Source organism: Pristis pectinata, chromosome 3 (genome assembly GCF_009764475.1).
Source record: "Pristis pectinata isolate sPriPec2 chromosome 3, sPriPec2.1.pri, whole genome shotgun sequence".
NCBI lineage: Eukaryota > Metazoa > Chordata > Chondrichthyes > Rhinopristiformes > Pristidae > Pristis > Pristis pectinata.
In genome coordinates, this window is record NC_067407.1 from 61,613,072 (window position 1) to 61,636,935 (window position 23,864).

Here is a 23,864-nt window from a genome sequence, read left to right on the forward strand (position 1 = left end):
ATAGAGTTAGTGCAGGAAAGTGGTGCTGGGGTGAAAGATCAGCCAATTGAGGGGTTAAATGATCTACCACTGTCTCTATTTCTTATGCTCTTAATTCTCCTGCATCCAAATTACAGCTCTATATCCTGCATTTAGATGCTTAGGTCCTGCAAAAACATCTCATGTGCCATGTGGCAAGCAGTACTCTTCACAACCTATTTGCATAGAAATTGTATTTTGCCCCACCAGACACACTTGAACTTCAAACACGATCACCATCTCCAACAACAGCTGCTCTCTGACACAAGACCTCTCTGGGACTCCTGGCACTGTAATGCCAACCACCATGATCAACGTATCACCCTAAATACAAGTTATTACCAAGCTATTGCTTGTAATCCATACACAGTTACTCCCATAAAAGACTTTCAAAGTTGAGGTACAATTAAGTACATACGGAACAGGAGTCAGCCATTTGCTCCTTCAAGCCTACTCTGCCATTCATCAAGACTGTGGCTTATCTTCTACCTTAGCACCATTTTCCTGCACATGTCTTGATTCCCTCAATGTCCGGAAATTTGACCTCTGGGGCAGAGAATTTCAAAAATGCACTTGAGTGTAGAACTTTCTCCTCACTTCTGTCCTAACCAGCCTACCACTTTCTCATGAGACCGTGACCCCTGGGCCTTTACGCCTCAACCAGGGGAAACATTCTCACTGCATCCAGCCTGTCAAATGCTTTAAGAATTTTGCAAGTTTCAATGAGTTCCCCTCTCATTCTTCTGAACAATCGAGAATGATGTCCCTGTTTACTTAGTGTCTCCTCCTTTAGCAAAGTCACCACCCTTGGAATAGTCCAGAGAATCTTCACTGCACTCACTCTGTGGCAATGGCTAAATTTTTTTTATTCCAAAATAAACTTTATTCACAATAAAAGACAAACTATATACAATTATAAAACAGTGCAAGCCTTTACATCCTTGTACAGATCATTCATTGGTGTTACCTTTTTATATAAAAAAACAGCACCAATGCCTAAATTGCTCCCTCTTTCTTTCTTGTCATGCCAACACCCTTTAGAATTTGCATTTATAAAGAGCCTGAGGGACTTCACATGAGCATCATTAGAGTGAATGTGACACCAATTTGCATTAAGCAGAAACACAAAGCACATGTAAGAGGATCAACCCAGGGACAAAGCAAGGACTAAATAGGAGGAGAAAAGAGCTTTGGTCAAACTACATAAATGTTCTGCTGTGCAAAATATATCCCATTCAGAAAGGAAACAACAAAAGACATGCATTAACAGAACATATTTTACAAGCTAAGGCAGTCCATGTGCTTTGCACCAATTAGATAATTTTGAAGTGAAGTCACTGTTGGAATGTAGGAAACCCAGCAGCCAACTTGATGTAGCAAAGGGCGGCACAGTAGCGTAGCGGTTAGCGCGACGCTATTACAACACCAGCGATCGGGGTTCGATTCCCGTCGCTGTCTGTAGGGGGTTTGTACATTCTCCCGTGTCTGCATGGGTTTCCTCCGGGTGTTCCGGTTTCCTCCCACATTGCAAAGACATACGGGTAGGTTAATTTGGGCTTAAAATGGGTGGCGCGGACTCGTTGGGCCGGAAGGGCCTGTTACCACACTGTAAATAAAATTTTTTTTAAAAGTTCCACCAACAGTATGATCAAACAGTCCATTTTATTAAATCTGATTGAGAGTAAGTATTAGCCAGCATGTAACACTCCCAGGCATTTCCACAAAAGAAGACAGCGGGATTTCTTCATGTGCACTTCAGAGAAGGTATCAGGTTAACGTGTCATCCAAAAGCAAGTTTATTTTATTTTAACATGTAGCAACGTAAGAACAGTGTGCACACAAGCCCATATCCCACTACCCAATCACACACTAGCATTCCGTATGCTACAGTTAGACCAAAGAATCTTTTAGACTAAGTTCAGTGAAGTTGTGACTCACTCTGTAATGAACGTTTGTCTGCCACGCAAATTCATTAGTGGTTGTCACTAAATTAACAACGTCATTCATTTTGCACAGGGGTCTCATCAGCCAATCACACCCGTGATCATCGTGCTGGAAGAGGTATCACACTGGTGCAGCAAGAAGCAGTGCCCTGGAGGAGCTCGTAACATGTAAAGAACACCACACAATCACAGTCATTTATATAGTCCTTCTGCAAGGTGATACTTAGTGGGTATAAACCTTATTGGAGTCATAGAGCTATACAACACAGAAAACAGGCCCTTCAGCCCAACTTGTCCATGCCAATCAAGCATCCGAACTGAGCAAGTCCCTTTTGCCTGCATTTGCTCCACATCCCTCTAAACCTTTACTATCCATATACCTGTCCAAATGTCTTTTAAATGTCATAATGGTACCCACCTCTACCACCCACTCTGGCAGCTCGTTCCATATACTTACCACCCTCTGTGTGAAAAAGATGACCCCAAGGTCCCTTTCAAATCTTTCCCCTCTTGCTCTATGCGCTCTTGTTTTGGACTCCTGACCCTGGGAAAAATGCTGTGGCTATTCACCTTATCTATGCCTCTCATGATTTTATAAACCTCTATAAGGTCGCCCCTCAGCCTCCTACCCTCTAGGGGAAAAATGTCCTAGCCTATGCATCCTCTCCTTATAACTCAAATCCTCCAGTCCCGGTAATATCCTCATAAATCTTTTTTGCACCCTTTCCAGTTTAATGGTATCCTTCCTATAGCAGGACAACCAGAACTGTACACAGTGTTCCAAATGTGGCCTTACCAATGTCTGTACAGCTGTAACATAACTTCCCAGCTAGGATTATTGAAATATGTTATATTCCATGATACATTCTGCTAAATTACATGTAATAGGATATATGTTACACCGTAGAACAACACGATAGTTCAGTTCTGACCTCCAGTACCTGGAGTATTCTACTGTGTGCACTTCTGGTCACAATACAATAGGATGTGGTTGCACTGGAGAGAGTGCATAGAAGATTCACCACCTAGTGCCTGAATCAGATAACTGGTGATGAGGAGAGAATGGCTAAGGGCTAAGGTTGTTTTCCCTGGAATGAGAGAGGCTCAGGGGTGACCTGATAGAGGGATATAAAATTATAAGAGGTATAGATCGGGGTAGGTAGTCCGATTTTTTTTAAATCAAAAACAAGAGGGCATAGTTTTAAGGTGAAAGGAAGGAATTTTAAAGGGGATCTCAGTGAAATGTTTTTTTAAAACACAGATAGTGCTTTATATCTGGAACTCGCTGCCAGAAGAGGTGATGTACGCAGATACAATCACAAAGCTTAAGAGACATTTAGACAGACATTAAGTAGGTTAGGCATAGAAGAAAACAGACCTAATGCAGGCAAATGGGATCAGTGTGGATGGACAAAAAGGTCAGCATGAACATGATGGGCTGTAAGGCCTGTTTCTGAGCTGTACAGCTCTATGACTATCCTGCCTGCGTAGAATTCACACATTCTACCTGTGGCCAAGTGGGTTTCCTCCAGGTGCTCCAGTTTCCTCCCACATTCCAAAGATATGCAGGTTGGTTGGTCTGTTCTCCCCTCTCCCATCAGGCAAGACACAAAAGCCTGAAAGCACGTAGGACCAGGCTCAAGACAGCTTCTATCCGGTTCCCTACTACAAAAAGATGGACTCTTGACCTCACAATCAACCTCATTATGACCTTGCACCTTATTGTCTATCTGCACTGCACTTAAGATATCTTTATTAGTCACATGTACATCGAAACACACAGTGAAATACATGACCAGCCTCCAGTTATGGCAGGGCTTACATGCCATAACAGGCTACAAGACGAAGTCGGGCTGCATAGCTAACAACAGCGCATCCCTTCCTGATGAACTTAATGCATTCTATGCGCGTTTTGAACAGAAGGGAAGTGGATTGTCACCATCCACCCTGACAGCCTCCAATGAAGCTGAACCTGTGATCACAGTGGAGGGTGTAAGATCAGTCTTCCGGAGAGTGAACACGAGAAGAGCATCTGGCCCAGATGGTGTCCCTGGCCGTGTGCTCAGATCTTGTGCTGATCAGCTGGCAGAAGTATTTGCGGATATATTCAACCTCTCCCTGCTTCAATCTCAGGTTCCCTCCTGTTTTAAGAAGACCACTATCATCCCGGTACCAAAGAAAAGCAAGGTAACATGCCTCAATGACTACCGACCAGTGGCTCTTACATCCACTATCATGAAGTGCTTTGAGAGGTTGGTCATGGCATGCATCAACTCCAGCCTACCAGACAATCTGGACCCATTGCAATTCGCCTATCAGTGAAACAGGTCTACAGCGGATGCCATCTCCCTGGCCGTACACTCAGCTCTGGAGCATCTGGACAGTAAAGACACCTACGTTAGACTATTGTTTATTGACTACAGCTCTGCCTTCAATACAATAATTCCAAGCAAGCTTGTCACCAAACTCCAAGACCTAGGACTCAACACCTCCCTCTGTAACTGGATCCTTGACTTTCTAACAAGCAGGCCACAATCAGTGAGGATAGGCAGCAATACCTCCGGCACGATTATTCTCAACACTGGTGCCCCACAAGGCTGTGTCCTCAGCCCTCTACTCTACTCCCTATACACTCATGACTGTGTGGCCAGATTCTGCTCTAACTCCATCTACAAGTTTACAGATGATACAACCGCTGTAGGCCGTATCTCAAACAGCGATGAGTCGGAGTACAGGAAGGAGATAGAGAGCTTAGTGGAATGGTGTCATGACAACAACCTTTCCCTCAATGTCAACAAAACAAAAGAGCTGGTCATTGACTTCAGGAAAGGGGGCAGTGTACATGCACCTGTCTACATCAATGGTGCTGAGGTCGAGAGGGTTGAGAGCTTCAAGTTTCTGGGTGTGAACATCACCAACAGCCTGTCCTGGTCAAATCACGTAGATGCCATGGCCAAGAAAGCTCACCAGTGCCTCTACTTCCTCAGGAGGCTAAAGGAATTTGGTTTGTCCCCTTTGACTCTCACCAACTTTTACCGATGCTCCATAGAAAGCATCCTATCTGGATGTATCATGGCTTGGTACGGCAACTGCTCTGCCCAGGACCGCAAGAAGCTGCAGAGAGTTGTGGACACAGCCCAGCACATCACGGACACCAGCCTCCCCTCCTTGAACTCTGTCTTTACCTCTCATTGTCTTGGTGTAGCAGCCAGCATAACCAAAGACCCCACCCACCCGAGACATTCTCTCTTCTCTCTTCTTCCATCGGGTAGAAGATACAGGTGCCTGAGGGCACATACCACCAGACTTAAGGACAGCTTCTACCCCACTGTGATAGGACTATCGACTGGTTCCCTTATACAATGAGATGGACTATGACCTCACGATCTACCTTGTTGTGACGTTGCACCTTATTGCACTGCACTTCCTCTGTAGTTGTGACACTCTACTCTGTACTGTTACTGTTTTTACCTGTACTACATCAATGCACTTTATACTAACTCATTGTACCTGCACTGTGTAATGAATCGACCTGTACGATCGATTTGTAAGACAAGCTTTTCACTGTACCTCGGTACAAGTGACAATAATAAACCAAAACCAATCTTTTGCAAAGAGTGTTCTGGGGGCAGCCCGCAAGTGTCACCACACTTCCGGCGCCAACAGAGCATGCCCACAGCTTCCTAACCTATATGTCTTTGGAATGTGGGAGGAAACCGGAGCACCCGGAGGAAACCCACACAGACACGGGGAGAATGTACAAACTCCTTACAGAAACCGGTGGAAATTGAACCTGGGTCACTGGCGCTGTAAAGCGTTACGCTAACCGCTACACTACCATGCCTTTCTCTGTAGCTGTGACACTTTACTCTGCATCCTGTATTGTTTTACCTTGTACTCCCTCAATGCACTGTGTAATGAATTGATCTGTATGAACCGTATGCAAGACAAGTTTTTCACTGTACCTTGGTACAAGTGACAATAATAAATCAATTCCAATTCTAAATAATTGGCCACTGTAAGTTGCCCATAGTGTGATAGAAAAATGTGGGTGGAGGGGTGGGGGTTGATGAGAATGTGGAGAGAATAGATTCTAGCAAAAATTAATGGGGAATGGGTGTTGCTCTGTGAGCCAGCATACACTCAATGGGCCGAATTGTCCTCCTTAGATGTTGCAAGTAAATATGCATCTACATCTCGCTGAAAGCTACAGTATGATGGCACTATGATAGATGATACCTAGTGACATTACTTACATTATGCATCTAAATCAAACAAAAGTCTACTTTATGGTGGTACCATAACAGATAATACTCAATGACATGCACTGATGCTGTGTCTTCTACCCAATGTTCATGGCTGCAATACTGAATACAGAGGATTCCACGGAGGTGCATGGTCACATGGTGACCCTGCTGTATTCCACTTCTAGCATTTGCCCATATTCTCCCCAACACCTGCTTCCCTCTCCAGCGAGTCACTCAGATAACCAGAGCCTCTGGGTCAGAAATCACTTCCCTCGCCTCCGGCTGGTGTTCTGCAGCTGGCCAATAGGAATGCGCGGACAGGTGAGCTGACCGGATTGATTGGTTTCTGCCAATCAGCCTGTCACCCAATCACGAGGCGGCACCTCTCTGTCCATTTACGCGCTGCTCCATCTAGTGGCCGGAGCGGGCAGTCAAGAGTCCCGGCGCTCCAGCGAGCGCAGTGCGAGCCCTCTGCCACTGCAAACGAAACAGACCACAGCGCTCACTCTTTGAAAACAAATGCAAGTTCAGGTCAAAGAAAATTCAGATCAATTTGAAAGCAAGCCTGTAGCCTCCAGCGGAGGGGTAGATCGGACTATTTAGTCCTTCTGAACTCTTCCAGCAGTCAACTAGATATTGCCTGATCTATCAGTTAGTTCTCTTAACCTACCTTGAGCTCTGTAATGACCAACAAAACGGTATCTGTTCTGCAACATTCAATTGAGCCCCTTCCCCAGTATAAAAGCTATTTGGGGGCGAGAGTTTCTGCCCACCTTTCACCACAGCCCAATAGTGGAGTGGATCCATCCTTGGATAGTCGCTACTTTGTAGGGACTATTTAACAGTGACTAATTGGTACTCAGTGTAACCAACCCCAGTTAACACCAGTTTCCACCAGTTCAAGCAAGGCTAATTCAAGATTAGCTAAGTACCTAGCTTTCTGAAGTTGGGGGGCTGAATACAAACAATACACTCGAATTCAAAAACACAAGAAGACAGGAGCACCTTGGAGCTGGTAAGCCACCAGCCCCTCAGGCCTGCCCCTCCATTCCTTGTGATCGTGGCTGATCTGCCCCAGGCCTCAGCTCCTCTTCTATGTCAGTTCCCCCACAGACCTCAAATCCCTGATCTTGCAAATATTCATCTACTTCCTCCTTAATTACCCCTAATGATCTAGCCTCTACAACACATTGGGGTAATTTCAGAGGTTCACCACCATCTCCAAAAAGAAGTTCCTATTCACCTCAGTTTTAAATAACTGTTCCCCTATCTTGTAATCAGTACTTATCCCCAGCTTTGTCTGCTTGCTGTCTGATGGTGAAAGATCAGGGGGTCTTCTGAAATCCCCGCCCGTTCAATGCCCGAAATAAGAAGATGGGTGTCATACTATAAACTGAAAGCCACGCTCCTGAGACACTTGGATCCTGATGCAGCCGACAGCCTGTTATCTTGGGCTGGAAAGATGTAGCTGAAAGAGGCGGGGAAGAAATAGTAAAGCAGTGAAGGTACCTCTCACTGATCATGGTGCAGTGACTCCTACCCGTGGGTCCTCACTGAGCAGTGATCAGCCCGGAGTGTGAGCCCCTTCCCCTGGCGGAATGTCTGCCAATGTTCATTGTCCAGCCCCAGAATGAAAACTGGCCTGTTGTGCAAGGTATTGTTCCAATACCAAGTGAAACATAGGGACTTGTGAAACAAAGTTGGAAGAAGACACTTTCCTTAACAGATACACGGCAGCACGGTAGCATAGCGGTTAGCGTAATGCTATTACAGCACCAGTGACCTGGGTTCAATTCCCACTGCTGCCTGTAAGGAGTCCGTACGTTCTCCCCATGTCTGGGTGGGCTTCCTCTGGGTGCTACAGTTTCCTCCCACATTCCAAAGACGTACAGGTTAGGAGCTGTGGACATGCTATGTTGGTGCCAGAAGAGTGGCGACACTTGCAGGCTGCCCCCAGCACATTCTTAGCAACGCAAAAAGATGCATTTCACTGTGTTTCGATGTACATGTGACTAATAAATAAATATCTTATCTTGCAAAGGATATGAAGGCAATTCCAGCTACCTTTGACTGTGCCCTATTTGGTTCACTGTCATGCTGCTCCTACCCATTCCAATACCAAATGTTGGCAGCACCTCCACCTCTGAATCAGAAGTCATGAGTGCAGACCCATTCCAGAGACCTGACCACAAGATCCAGGCTGACATACCAGGTGCTGCTCCACTGCCAGAAGGTGCTGTTAAACCAAAGGACCCCTGCTCAGCTCAAAGCAAAACAAGGACGTTATCCCTGGCAAATATCCAATGCAGTTTTAAAGTAGTTGCATTGGAGGAAGTGCATCATGCAATTTGTACACAGCAAGCTCCCACAAAATAAACAATGTGATCATCCAACTTGGTGATGTTGATTAAAGGATAAATATTGGCCTGGACACTATAGGTTACTGCCATGTTCTTTGAAGTACTCGCCTGGACTCTTTACATCCACTTAAAGCCAAACAAGGTCCTAGTTTAACATCTTACCCATGTGACATTGGCAGCACTCCCTCAGTACTAGACTGGTGCATCCAGCTACAATTTGTGCACAAGGCTTTCTGAGGCTACAACCCACAATGGTCTGACTAAGAAGCAGAAATACCATCAACTGAGCTATAACTAAGAAGTGGAACCGCCTGGAGGGGCTAAATAGCCTCCTCCTCTTTCTACATTTAAAGTAAAGAGAATGAGAATTAAGAGTGGCATAAAGGAAAAAAAATATTATGCAACATGTGGTTGGAATCTGGAATGAACAGCCTGCAGATGTGGTGGGAGCAGGTTCCATTGTGGTCTTCAATAAGAAATTGGATAAATATACAGTGGAGAAAAATTTGCAAGGCTAAGGACAGTGGGCGCAATTAGAAAGCTGTTCCAGTAGAGAGCTGGGCTGAACGTAATGGGCTCCCGCATCTCTCTGCCATTCTATTATTCTATATTATTCTATCGTAGCCATTCCCCAGTGAAGGGCAAGACTATCGTTTAATGTTTCTTATCATGTGTAATGTCCACCTGATGTTTCAAAAAGTTTCAACCAGATTCAGTGACACCTAAAAACACTTTAAGACTATTTTATATTACTCATCATTTTTTGTTTACTTGACATTTAAAAAATAAGCTGCACCAGATTTAGTTTCCCACTGAGATTCCAACAGATCTCCATTTGAAGCCTATTTCATATGGAGATGAGTAATAATGAATAATAAATTGCACATATCAACAGGCACAGCCTTTTTAACCCCAGCAACGCCCAAATTTCTAGAGAATTTGACTGGCTGGAAGATCCATTTCTTTTAAGAGTCCATTTCACTCTCAGATTTTTGACGTGGAGATAGAGTTCCACACTCTGGATAACAGTAAGTGGCTGTAAATCCCACTCCAGAAACCTGTGCATTTATCCAAGGCTGATAGTTCAATGTGATAGTCAGGGAGTGCTGCACTAACACAGGTGGAAGGCAATAAGCCAAGGCTTAGGTGGATGTAAGAAAAATGGTGGGATTCCTCCAAGCAATGGCGTTCACCCAGGAATAGAACCAATATTTATCCTTCAACCAATAGGATTAATGCGGATCAACTGGACATTTTACTTTGTGGAACTTTACAGTGGACAAATTGATTTCTGCATGTACCCACAGAGCAAGGATGATCGATAGTTATCCCATGAGCTCCATCATAGCATTGTACAAATTTAACAGTAAACATTGACAGGAGTGTCCATTGTGATTTCACATTGCAATAATATACAGTTATAAAAACTGTTGGTTTACTTTCTGGTCCCTACACCTTATTTAGTCTTGTCTTAATCTTACAATCTTACCTCTTTCCTCTGTCTTTGCCCAGTAACTTGCCATCTTCAGAGTGGGGTCACACCAGAAAGGGTCTTCCCTGTGAAAACCTATTTGGAATTTGGATTCCAGCCATCACATGCATGGCTCACGAGCTTAATCTCACAAACTCGGGGCAGGTTGATGAGTGGCCAATTTCTATGCCTCCACAGTGACTGTCACTGGGCTACTTGACAGTATTTTTAGCCCCCGCTCCCCCTATCAACCATCCTGTAGCCAATTGTCATCTCCAGCCACAGTTCCCACAGGTCCAAACATAAACCAGGACTGAATAACTCATCAATTCAATTAATGTGCCTTTGGTGCTCCAGGGGTTAATAGAGCAAGGATCATTTTAAAGTCTGGATGCTTGCTTATTATATTGTTTTCCAAACAGTTTTAAATATTTGTTTCATTTACCTCTTTCTTGCTCCCATTTTAATTATTTTATTCCTCTTAAACTTCCATTCCTCACCAATCACCTCTTCTGTTTTTTTCTAAATTATTACCTCCCTTTAACATTACAGGTTGGACCAAGAAGCCTGGTAAGAAACACTGACCTGTGACCCAGCATTCTTTAACAGCAGCACACTCCCCTTCCTGGCATTACAATGCCAAGGCAAAACAAAACTGAATGACAAAAGCTTCCTTGAAATATGTTCGATAGGACTGTTCTTTCAGCACCAGGTTCACAAATGAAATCTCCTTTCTAGTATGTCTCTCCTGAGACACTGTTGATACTATGTGCACCCCAAAAGCACTAATGAATGGTTTTAAACCTCTACCCTGCTCTCCATCTTCTGTACAACACAACAACTTCCTTTTATATAACACCTTTAATACAGTAGATCTTCCCAATATACCTCTCAGGAAGCAGGTCACAAAATATGACAGCAAGCTGTGTAATCTTAAAGCAGGATAACCAAAAGCTTGATCTGAGAGCAGGTTCAAGAACAAGAAGATGAAAGGCAGAGGAGGTTAAGGAGGAATTTGTAGAACCTGAGGTCAATGCAGAAGGTTCAACTGCAAATGATGAAGGTTTAAAAATTAGAGGTGGACACGAGGCTAGAGATCTCAGACTGAAATTACAACACAAAATGAGAAAACAAATGGAAGATATCATTAATGCTGATACAGTATATGCTTGTATATGATCTGCGGGTGTTGGAGATAGTGGAAGTCACAGGGGTCATTGATATCCTGAGGAATGATGCAGCAAATGTCATCCAAGGAACCTACTCCAGAAGGAACACTCTCTCGGATCACATTGGGCCCATTAAGTCCATTGTAGCTTGTTTCATCCCCAGCAGGTTTAGCTGGATTCCTCTAACATTGAGCCAGTATACTTCAGCGGGTTAAATAGCCTCCTTCCATGCTCTAACCATTCGTGATTCTATGTGATCCAAGTGAGACTGCACTGGTTCCTTCTGGACTGGGTTCCCTCGATAAGCATTTCCTACACATTCCTCAGGATATCATTATCCCTGCAAATTCCACCTACTACTGACCACCCTCAACCCCCTTAGATCAGGTTACAAACATATATCAGTATTCATGATACCTTAATGTTTCCATTTTGTCTCTCAGTTTGAGTTATTACTTCAGTTTGAGATCTCCAGCCTTGTGGCCATCCCCAGCGGGCATGATAGTGTAGTGGTTAGCGTAACGCTTTACAGCACCAGCAACCCGGGTTCAATTCTGGCCGCTGTCTGTAAGGAGTTTGTACGTTCTCCCCGCGTCTACGTGGGATTCCTCCGGGTGCTCCGGTTTCCTCCCACATTCCAAAGACGTATGGGTTAGGAGCTGTGGGCATGCTATGTTGGCGCCAGAAGTGTGGCAACACTTGCGGGCTGCCCCCAGAACATTCTGCACAAAAGATGCATTTCACTGTGTGTTTCGATGTACATGTGACTAATGGAGAAATCTTATCTTATCTTAACAGCTGAAGCTTCTTCCTTAACCTCCTCTGCCTCTCAATCTCTCACGCTCAAAAATCTGCATCCAGATCAAGCTCTTGATCACGGTTTTGAGATTACACAGTGTGGCATCAAATTTTGTGACCTGAAAAATGTTAAAGGTGCTAAATAAATGGAATTTTGTTATTTTGTCCAGAAAATGGGGAACAGGGTAGAAGTGTAAGAACTCTGTCAATTGTGTCCTTTGGATTTGCACACAGATGGACATTGTCAACAGTATCTCAGCAGTGTTCAGTAGTGAGGGGATCTTCATTTCTTATTCTGGTGCCGAAAGGACAGTCCTCTCAAATGTGATTCAAGGAAGCATTTGTTATTCACCCTTGTTTTGACTTAGTATTCAAGGTCATTGTGATATATACCAGGGAGGACAGTGTGCTGATTTTCAAAAATGTTGGGTTGAATTGAATTGAGTCTGCCTTATAGAATCAAATGGACTGGAAGCAGGCTCAGTGTGTCCATGATGGATATCAAGTACCCTTTTATATTAATCCTATTTTATTCTCCCCACATTTCCTTCAACAGCCTCCTAGATTTTACCATTCATCTACACACTAGCTGCCACAAGAGATAGCAGATGCTGGAGTCTGAAGCAAAAAACAAACTGCTGGAGAAACTCAGTGGGTTGGGCAGCATCTGTGGAGGCAGAGGAGTAGTCAACACTTTGGGTCGGAACCTGCATCAGAACACCTCTTTGCCTCTACAGATGCTGCCTGACCTGCTGAGTTCCTCCAGCAGTTTGTATTTTGTTACACACCAGAGGCAACTTACTGTGGCTATTAATCTACCAACCCACAGGTCTTTGGGATATGGAAGGAAATCGGAGCACCCGGAGGAAAGTCACGCAGTCACAGGGAGAGTGTGCAAACTCCACACAGACAGCACCAGAGATCAAGAGTGAACCCGGGTGTGGGGCAGCAGCTCTTTTCTTTTTCAATCTTTTTATTAATTTTCAAATTAGTACAAAATAATATATATAACATTAGTAATTACACATATGGTGCTAAGAGATCAGGATAGAAATCATAACAGTTAAAATATATAATCACAAGGAGTAAAAAAAAAGTAATCTAGACCTCATGTTCTCTTATTAAGTGAACAAATACAAAAGGAAAGATTGAAAAGAAATTAGATGTAATTATATGAAAGAAGAACCCCCAAATCAAAAAAATATTGATAATACACCAAAAAAACCAAGAACTTCAAAAAAAACTGGACTGATATTTCTTCAATTAAAAAGAAAAAGAAACATTACTATGTCATCAACTCTGCTCCTCTGCGTTCAAGAGTTATTGAGAGGGGGGCAGCAGCTCTGCCAGTTGTGCCACTGTGCCACCCCATCTTGCTTCTACTACTAACCCGAGCAGTGCAGTCATGGTGCAGATATCAGGTGGTGAGAACTGGACTGGGCTCAACTAGGATACAACCATTAAAATTATGCGTGTGTGTGTGTGTGTGTGTGTGTGTGTGTGTGTGTGTGTGTGTGTGTGTGTGTGTGTGTGTGTGTGTGTGTGTGTGTGTGTGTGTGTGTGCGCGCGCATGTGCGCGCACGCGCTTTATATTGTCAAGTTAGAGACAACCAAAAACATGTATATCCACAGAGAGATATGTGGTCGTACATGATTTTGCAGTTGTTGAAGGTCCTCTCCATCACTCAGACAACTTCTGGGTCTTCTTCTTGGTTAGGCTCAATTTCAAGAAAGAACATTAATGAGTAAAAAATGTATCCTTCTTAAAAGTTATCGATTTTTACTCCATTGTTATTACTACATGAAAGGTGCCTTAATTTATCCCAATTCATCACTGGAACATCCCTCCCCATCATTGTAAGTGTCTACATGAGAGGCTGCCTCAAGGAGGCAACATCCATCATCAAAGATCCCCACCATCCAGACCATGCCCTCTTCTCGCAGCTACCATCAGGCAAGAGGTGCAGAGGCGTCAAGTCCCACACCTTCAGATTCAAGAACAGCTACTTGCCTTCAACCATTTGGTTCTTGAACCAACCTGCACAACCCTCATCACTACCTCAGTATAGCAATATTATGACCACTTTCGATCACTTTGCACAACAATGGACTTTTTTTTAGTTCTAAATGTGTTCTTTCTTGCATAAATTTATGTAATGTATGTTTCATTTTGTTTTTCTTGTGAAAGTTGTGTGTCTGATGCTATTTGCCTGTGATGCTGCTGCAAGTAAGTTTTTCATTGCACCTGTGCATACATGTACTTGTGCACATGACAATAAACTTGACTTTGGCTGTGCCTTAAAAAAATTTCAAGTTGGCCTTAATTTGTTCTTTCAGTCTCCCAATATTCCTACCACCTCTGAGACCAACACTGACTCTGGGTTGCAAGAAATACTCGAAACATCATGTTATAGAGAGGTATAGGACAAAAACAGACCATTCAGCCCACTGAGTCTGTGCCAACCATCAACCACCTATTTCAATCCCATTTTATTCTTCCCAAAATCTCATCAACTTCCTGCACACCCACCACTCCACATTCTACCACTCACCTGCACACTGGGGACAATTTACAGTGGTCAATTAACCTACCCAACCTGCACTTTGGGATGTGGGAGGAAACCAGAGCACCTGGGGAACCCCACATGGTCACAGGGAGAATGTGCAAACTCCACACGACAGCACCTGAGATCAGGACTGAACGTGGCTCTCTGGAGCTGTGAGGCAGCAGCTCTACTAGCTGTGCCACTGTGCTGCCACGTCAAATGTGCATCTCTATTTGAAAACCTGAGCAGAAAGTTACAGAAAGCAATTGTGTTCTAGGATGCATCGGTCAATATCACTGGATGATGAACAGGAATAAAAAGCAGAATGACTTTTCCTTTCCATATCCCCAACTGTTGCCTTTGATGACATGAATCCAGAGAATGAAAGTTAGGATGACAGGACATTTCAAATCAAGAAGACATTACCACAATTCACCACAGCTTTCTATACTAAACCCACAGAGGTAACGATTGTCATTGCTACCTGTAAGCATCTGAATGAAATAGACACATTTTATGCAACTCAAGACTATGTCTTCTTCTTCTGCAGGTTTACACAAAAATACATAGGCGCGCTGGTACACATGGTGTGAGGTTGAAGGGAAAAAAAATTAAGGATCAGCAGAAGGAGAGGGAAGCAGGCATGTGAGAAATGCATGGAGCCCATTTGTTTGATTCCATGCTCCTCAAGTAGAGACTTTATGATAACTGGGGTAATCAGGAGTGCTGGAAGTACTTGGAGTCCCCGAGATAGGTTTGGTGCCTCAGATGGAAACGATCAGATGTCTAGTCTTGCTGCCACACTGCAACCACCAACTTAATGCTGAGTCGCATTGCCAGCTCCATACTGCTGACTGGACAGGAGAATGAAATCTTCCACTGAATTACACTTGCAAGCATACAAGAGGCTGCTGATAAATATCACAAAGGGGCAAGCTTTATGGGAAACAGCGGAAGAAAAAGCTGTTACCAAAAGCAACAAAAAAACCCACTAAAGCTGAAAACCTGAAGTAAAAACAGAAAATGCCAGTAAAGCTCTGCAGGTCAGGCAGCGGCTATGGAGAGAAACAAACTCAACTTTTCAGGTCGACAACTTGTCATCAGGAAAGCGTTCATGTGGGTGTGTGTTTTCTGGAAGTGGGCAGGGTACAGGAATGGGGAGAGCATTTCAGTCACGTCTTGGCGATTGTGAGGATATAGTCGATAGAAATAACAAACAGGTGAATACGTATGTTTTTTTAATCGGATACGAACTTGCTTTATGCACAAAAAAGACTTGCAGTTCCATGTGTGAAGTCTCAACGTGCTTTACTGCCAAGGAAACACTTTCTTGAAGTGTTGGCACTGTTGGATGTATTTGGTAGATGTGATGGTGGAAGTATGCTTGTTAGAAGATAGTAAACAATGGACATCAATTTGCTGAAGAGAAATATAGCCCAGACAGGACTATTCATCATCGAGGTGATGAGACTGTGCGGAGGGTGTGGGTGTACATTAGGCATGAGTGTTAGAGATGGGGCAGTAGTGGGTGTATGATATAGATTATGGAGATGACTCATCTATAGTGTTTGAATGGAAGAGGTGGTAATGTCACAGGTTTGGATTTGAGTATTGGCTTGATTTGGTTGCAACATTTAAGATTTCAATGGCTAATACAGATGATGGATGTTGTAATTGTCAAAGTTTGTTGATAGTGTTGAGATTCAATGTTATGTTTTCAATTTATTTATTCATTCACAAGACCTCATGGGCAATGACAGAGTTTGTTGTCAATCACTAATTGCCCCTGAACTGGGGAGGCGGATAAGGACCAACCACGTTGAGGGTCTGGAGTCACATAGAGAGCAAACTGGGCAAAGACTGCAGATTTCCTTTCCCAAAGGATGTTAATGAACCAGATGAGTTTTTACAACAATCTGATAATTCCATAGTTACCGTAACTGACACTAGCCATTTTGTTTTAAATTCCAGATTTACTTAATTACTTGAATTTCAAATTGTCAGTTACCCCAGTGGGATCTGAACTCATCTCTGGATCAACAGTCCAAAACTCTGGCTGCTAATCCAATAATAAATTTAACCAACAAACCAGCATGCTGTTCTTAAGCAAGGGATGCAGATAGGTAGTTTTTTTGTTCACATATGGTAGAAGTGATAACGGTATGGCACATACTGGTACATAGGATAAAGATATGATTAACTTTGTTAAATGCTTGATAAAAGTAATCAAACTATTAATTGGCAGAGAAAATGAAGTTGTTAATACCACTGTTAGATAATGAAAGGTCTTTACATGTTTCATAGAGCTAATGAGAAATGTTTCAGGGTGCTCATTCACTAGGACTGGAAGATATATGCAGGGGTCAGCATGTATTGAGAGAGACAGGGTAGCTGGAAGTAACTGCAATTGAAATGAAACCAGTACCTCTTTTATATATTTAATATAACTCCTCAACATGTTGGTGTTTATTTTGTCACAGAGGTATTATGATCTCCGTTTATGCAACACAATGTTCATGGAAAATTTACAGATATTTTTAAATAATTGTTGAAAATGGAGGTGATACAAATATACCTTCAGTATACCCAATAATAATATTAGTTTCCTAGCCATATTTGGTATATGCAATGATAATACAGTTCATCCTGGTGATGTCCCACATGTTAGGTGCTACAACTGGCCCCTTCACTATTTGCAGCTGATGATGGGTGCCTGGTTTTGATGTACCAATTTTGTACAGGTAATATAAATGGTGTTGGTATATTTTTGATGTGGTGGTGCTTGGTGTTGGTTTATTGTTTGCAGACATCATCCATATAGAGTTGTCGCATGTGATGTCCCTGGATCTGTTGCATGATGATGTAGTTGGTGCCTGATGTTGTGTGCATTTGGTACAGGTAACCAATGCCAGGCATTGGTTTATTTTCATTGATCCCAGGCATTGGTGAATACTTAGTACAGGTGATGTCCCTGGTTTTGATGTGCACCTGTTACAGGGGTCCCCAGTGTTGGTGTCCAAGTGAAATCACCCTTGTTGGTGGATTGCTTAAGCAGATGATATCACTGGTATTGATGTGTTGTCAGTGCAGTAACATCCCTGGTGCTGATACAGTAATGGTGCATGTGATATCTGAATGTCAGTGTATCACTGGTGCACAATGCACTGGTGTTGGTGTATACTTAGTACAGTTAACATGCCTGGTGATGATGTATAGTAGTTGCAGGTGATATCCCAGGTGATTATGTACATTTGATATTGGTGGTATAACTGGTGATAGTGTATTACTGGTACCAAATGCTATCGTTGCTATTGATGTGTTGTTGCTACAGCTGAGATCACTGATGTCGGTACAGGTGCTGTCCCTTTGCTGCTGCCTTGTAGGTACAGGCACTTTGCCTGGTGTTATGTACAGTGGTGATAATCTGGTATTAGTGTAATGTTGGTACAACTGATATCCTTGGTGCTCATGTAGTATTGTTAGAGGTGATCTCCTTTGTGTCGGTGTATGGTTCTTACAGGTGGTATCCCTGGGTTTAGTGTACATTTATTACTGGTGAAAATCTGACATTAGTTAATGATACAAGTTATATTCCTGGTGTTGGTGTTACGTTGCTTTGATGATATCCTTTTGTGTTAACATACGGTTGGTATAGATAACATCCCTGACATTAGTGTGTAGAGTCATAGAGTCATATAGCACAGAAATGGGCTCTTCAGCCCATCGCGTCCATACCAACCTTCTTACCCATCTACACTAACCCCAGTTGCCTACATTAGGTAGGCGTCATTCTATCCCTCGCCTATTTACACGTCTGTCCAAATGCCTCTCAAATATAGCAATTGTATCTGATTCTGCCACCTCCTCTGGCAGCGTGTTTCAGATATCAACCACTCTCTTTGTAAAAAGAACCTTCTGCTCAGATCCCTTTCAAAACTCATTCCTCTCATCTTGAACCTATGCTCTCTTGTTTTTGATGCCCCTACCATGGGAAAAAAATTCTATCTACCCTGTATGTGCCTCTTATAATTGGTCAGGTCACCACTCAGCCTCTTTCACTCCAGGAAAAAGAAGCCCAGCCTTATCTAAATCTCTCCCCATAACTAAAGTCCTCCAATCCAGGCAAAACCCTGGTAAATCTCCTCTGCACTCTCTCCAGGACAACCACATGCTTCCTATCGTGTGGTGACCAGTACTGCACACAATACTCCAAGTGCAGTCTAAACAGTGTTTTGTAAAGTGCAACATAATCTCCCAGCTTTTATATTCTATGCTCCAATGTATTTGGTACTGGTGGTAATCCAATATTTGTGTAATTTGGGTGCCAACGATATCCCTGGTGTAGTGTAGTGTTTGTTAGCGTTTGTGTCTGTACAGGTTGTGTTGTTGTTGGACATTTAGTACAGAATAAGCAAGTGAATGTCAGCATCCTCTCCCAGGCCAATATCCCCTTTATTACACTGAGCCAGCATCTCAGAACATTTCTCACATCCCAAAACCATATATCCAGAAGAGGAAACTGCTCAGAGTTCAGTTGTGGCAAGTGACTATCAGAATGAGGAAGGAAACAATACAAGCGTTCTCAAAGCCTCCTTGGGTAAATCTAACAACCTCCCTAAACTCTGAGAATCCCTAGTCCACAAACCACTCAAAATAGAGAAGGGCCATTTGGAAAGGCACCAAGAACCACAAGTCCATTCCAGAACATGTGGAAGCCCAAACATTTTAGCATCTAAGACTCCCTCCCCATTACCCACTGCACCCTCTGCCAGGCACCTCCTGCCCCAATTGTGCCAGATTCTCTCAGTCCCACAATCAGCCACCTCAAAACCTAGAGAACAAGTACAACCAAATCATTCTCATCCCTGGGAGACTGCCTAAAGACTGGTGATATCTCTGGTGTAGGGTTGTTATAGCTGATTACCCCTGGTGTGGCTGTATAATTGGCAAAGGATATCCTTGGTGAAGGGTAGTATTGTTACAAATGTTGTCCCTGGTATGGGTGTATAATTGGCACAAGTGATATCTCGGGTATTGATGCAGAGTTGACCCAGCTGATATCCCTGGAGTGGGTGTGAAGTCGATTCAGGTGATGCCCCTGGAATGAATGTAAAGTTGGAGCAATGAGGTACCTGCTGTGGATGTGGATGATACAAATGAAACACTGATATGGATATAAAGTTGGGACAGCTGATGTCCCTGCTGTGGATGTAAAATTGATACAGGTGATGTCCTTAGTGTGGGTCTAAAATTGGTACAGGTGACATCGCTGGTGTGAGTATAAAGTTGGAGCAGACAGGTGATGTCTTTGGCATTGGTGTACTGGTGATACGGATGTTATCCCTGGTGTTAGTATATTGGTAGTACAAATGAAGTCCCTGGTGTAAATGTATGGTTGGAACAAGTGGTGCTTCTATTGTGGGAGTAAAGTTGGTACAGGTAGTGTCACTGGTGTGGTTGAATAGTCAGCACTAAAGATGCACCTGATGTGGGTTTCAATACGGAGAAGGTGATGTCCCTGGTGTGAGTGTAACATTTGCAACAGGTGATATCCTTGTTGTGAGTATGACGCCGGTATAGCTAATGTCCCTGGTACGTGTGATGTCCGTGGTGTGGGTGTATTGTTAGTGCAGCTAATGTCCCTGGTGTGATTGCAATATTGATACAGGTGATGTCTGTGGGGGAAGTGTAACATTGGTACAGGTAGTGTCACAGGTGGGAATGCATAAATTTAGTACAGGTGATGTCTGTGGTGTGAGTGAAAGGCTGTTGCATGAGATCTCCCTCCTGTGGGTGCAAAGTTGGTTCAAGTGATATTGTTTGGTTGAGTGTAAATTTCTTACAAGTGATGCCCCTGGTGTGGGTTTAAAGTTGGTACAGGTGATATCCCTGGTATTGGCGTAATGTTAGGATAGGCAATACCCCTGGTGTGAGCATGGAGTTGTAGAGGTGATGTCCTTGGTGTTGCTGTGAGGTTGCTATAGGTTATGCCCCCAGTATGAATGTGTAAATTGCGATGGTCATGTCCTGTTGTGGGTGTGAAGTTGGTGTAGGTGATGCCTCTGGGTACTGAATGTGTAGTTGGTACAGGAGATGTCCCTGTTGTGGGTGTGATGTTGGTACAGGGGATATCCCTGGTGTGCATGAGAAGATGATACAGCTGATGTCTGTGATGTGTGCATAAAGTTGCTACAAGCGATGCCCTGATATAAGTGCAGAGTTGGTACAGGTGATGTCCCTGGTGTGAGTGTGAAGTTGGGACAGGTAATGTTCCTGGTATTGGTGTGAGTTGTTACAGGTGATATCCCTCATGTGAGTGATGAGTTGGTACAAGTGATGCCCCTGGTATGAGTGTCAGTACAGATGATGTCCTTGGTATGAGTGTGATGTTGGCACAACTGTTGCCCATAGTGTGAGTGTAACATTCGTACAGGTGACATTCCTGGTGTTAGTGCAATGCTGTTACAGGTAATACCTGTGGTGTGATTGTAATATTGGTACAGGTAGTGTTGCTGGTAGGAGTGTGACATTGGTACAGCTGATATCCTTGGTGTGAGTGTAACATTGATACAGATGACTTTCCATCTGTTAGTGTAATGTTGGTACAGGTGATGTCTATAGTGTGAGTGTAACATTGATACAGGTAGTGTCCCAGGTGTGTGTGTGTAATATTGATACAGTGATGTCCATGGTGTAAGTGAAATGCTGTTACAAGAGACGTCCCTCATGTGTGTGGAAAGTTGGTACGTGATATTGCTTGGCTGAATATAAAGTTCTTACAGGTGATGTCCCTGGTGTGGGTGTAGAGTTGGTACAGGTGTTGTCCATTGTATGAGTGTGATGTTGGCACGTGTCCATGGTTTGAGTGTGACATTGACACTGATATTTGTGGTGTGAGTGTTACATTTGTACAGGTGATATTCCTGGTGTAACACTTGCACAGGTGATATCTGTGGTGTGAGTTTAACATTGGTACAGGTAGTGTCACAAGTGTGTGTGTAATGTTAATACAGGTGACATCCATGGTGTGAGTTAAGGCTGTTACATAGGGCCTTCCTTATGTGGGTGCAAAGTTGGTACAAGTGATATTACTTAGTTCAGTGTAAAGATCTCACAGGTTTAAAGTTGACAGGGACATGATGTCTCTAGTGTAGGTGTAGAGTTGGTACAGTTGATAACCCTGGGGTGCACGTGAGTTGCTGCATTTGATGCCCCTGGTATGAATTTATAGTTCATACAGCTGATTTCCCTGTTGTCGTTGTGAAGTTGGTACAAGTGATGTCCCTGTTGTGGGTGTAAAGTTTGAACAGGTGATATCCCTGGTGTGGATGTAACATCACTACAGGTGACATCCTTAGTATGTATGTCAGTTATTACAGGTGATTTCCCTGGTGTGGATATAGAGTTGACACAGGTGAGGTCCCTTGTATGAGTGTGAAGTTGACAAGTTGGCACAGCTGTTGTCTGTGGTGTGAGTGCGACATTGGTACAGCTGATATCTGTGGTAATGTTGGTTCAGGTAGGGTCATGTGTGTGTGTGTGTGTGTGTGTGTGTGTGTGTGTGTGTGTGTGTGTGTGTGTGTGTGATGTTGGTACAGCTGATGTCCCTGGTGTGAATGTGTAGTTGTTACAGGTGATTCCCTTGCTATATTTGTGAAGTCGGTTCAGATGATGTCTCTGTAGGGGTGTCCATTTGGTACAGGTGATATTCTTGGTATGGGTGTAGAGTTATAACAGGTGATTTTCCTGTTATGAGTGTCCAGTTGGTACAGATAATGTCCCTGGTGTGGGTGTCGAGTTGTTGATGTCCCTGGTGTGAGTGCAGTGTTGGCACAGGTGATGTCCCTGGTGTGGGTGTAATGTTGGTACAGGTGATGTCCCTTGTGTGGGTGTAGTGTTGGTACAGGTGATGTCCCTGGTGTGGGTGTAGTGTTGGTACAGGTGCTGCTGTTGGGCTATCTGAGGGCACTGTGCCGTTCCAGGTGTGGTGTGGAGGTGTTCCCCAGGGCCCCGCCCTTACCTGCCACGATAGCCGGGTTGTTCTGCCCTCCCTCGGGCTTCAGCCACATCTCGGCGGTGAAGTGCCCCCGGGGCATGCTGGTGTCCCGCCGCAGCTTCAGGCGTTCCTTGCCGCCGGAGAGATAGAGAGCCGTGACGGTGGGGGGCTCGCAATCCGCCGGCCCGGACACCCAGCTCCGAGACGCCGGGAAGCCGCCTCCGGCGCTGTCTGCCGCCGCCGAGCCGCTGCCTCCGCCGGGATAGCCGAGCCTCCTGGCGGCCGCTGCTCCGCTGCACTCGCTGGGGTATCCGCTGCTCTCTCCGCCCAGGTACACGCTGCTCCCCTCGGGGTACGCACTGCTCCTCTCGGGGTACGCGCTGCTCCTCTCCCCGCTCCAGCCTCCCGGGTGTCCATACTCCGCAGCCCAGGGGTAGTGAGCGAGCTGGGCTGCGGCGGCAGCTCGCCGGCCCCTGCCTCTCCTCTCTGCCGGCCAGCAGCGCTGCTCTCCGGGGCTGGGGCTGGGCTCTGTGTGGACAGCCACAGCCCGCTTGTAGCGCCAGTGCGGGCTCGCTCGGGCCGGTGAGCTGAGTGTCAGCAACTCCACAGAGCCACACAGGACAAGTAGGAAGCCGAGAGTCGGCATGGTGACCACTTGCCTGCAAAGGTAAGAGGGTGCAGGACAACCCCTGGTCCTTCTATCAACTTCAGGTAGCCTCTAGTAGAGAGAAAAAAAACAAACTTTATTGCTTTTTTTCTTGCAACTGATTTATTTTTTTTTTCTCCAAAACGTTTTTAATCCCCTGAATTTGAAGCTACCTCTCCCCTGAAAAACAAAATTCCTGCACACTACTGGGGTGCATCTATTGCTAGATTTGCGTTGGCATTGAGTGAGCGGACCTGCCTTTCACTCTCTCTCAGATGTTTGCTCTCCAAAGCGCAGGTTGGCCTTTTTTTATACTGTGCTCTCTTTGGATCGCGCTTCTCTCCTACATTCTGCTCCCTTTCGGGTATCCCGCTTTTATCTTCTTGGCACATCTACATCTATTCTTCATTGTTTCAGTGGGTGGGTGGGTGTATGTGTGTGTGTAAGAGAGAGAGAGAGAGAGAGTCTGTCTCTCTTTATAAAACATCACGGAGAGGTAGAAAAAATGCGGGGTGCCGTCAGATTATAAACAGCGACCCAACTCAGCCAGATAACCTGACGCTGATGAATAGAAGGGAAATAATTAAAAACGCCCCTAGTCGTCTTGCCTGCGAGAGCTTCTTTGCGATGGTTTCCCGGGCGCCAGGTGAACCGCGCCAGCCCCACGAGT

General features: G+C 44.4%; 1 protein-coding gene across 1 annotated transcript in view; it reads right to left on the bottom strand.

Annotated features, from left to right (window-relative positions):
- The window catches only part of LOC127567956 (pappalysin-2-like), a 290,468-nt gene extending 266,882 nt beyond the window's left edge, over positions 1–23,586 (bottom strand). Inside the window, 3 exon segments of the mRNA XM_052011199.1 lie at positions 22,573–22,703; positions 22,801–23,207; positions 23,542–23,586. Coding sequence (XP_051867159.1) covers positions 22,573–22,703; positions 22,801–23,207; positions 23,542–23,586 — 583 coding nt within the window.
- Positions 23,587–23,864: the final 278 nt, after the last annotated feature.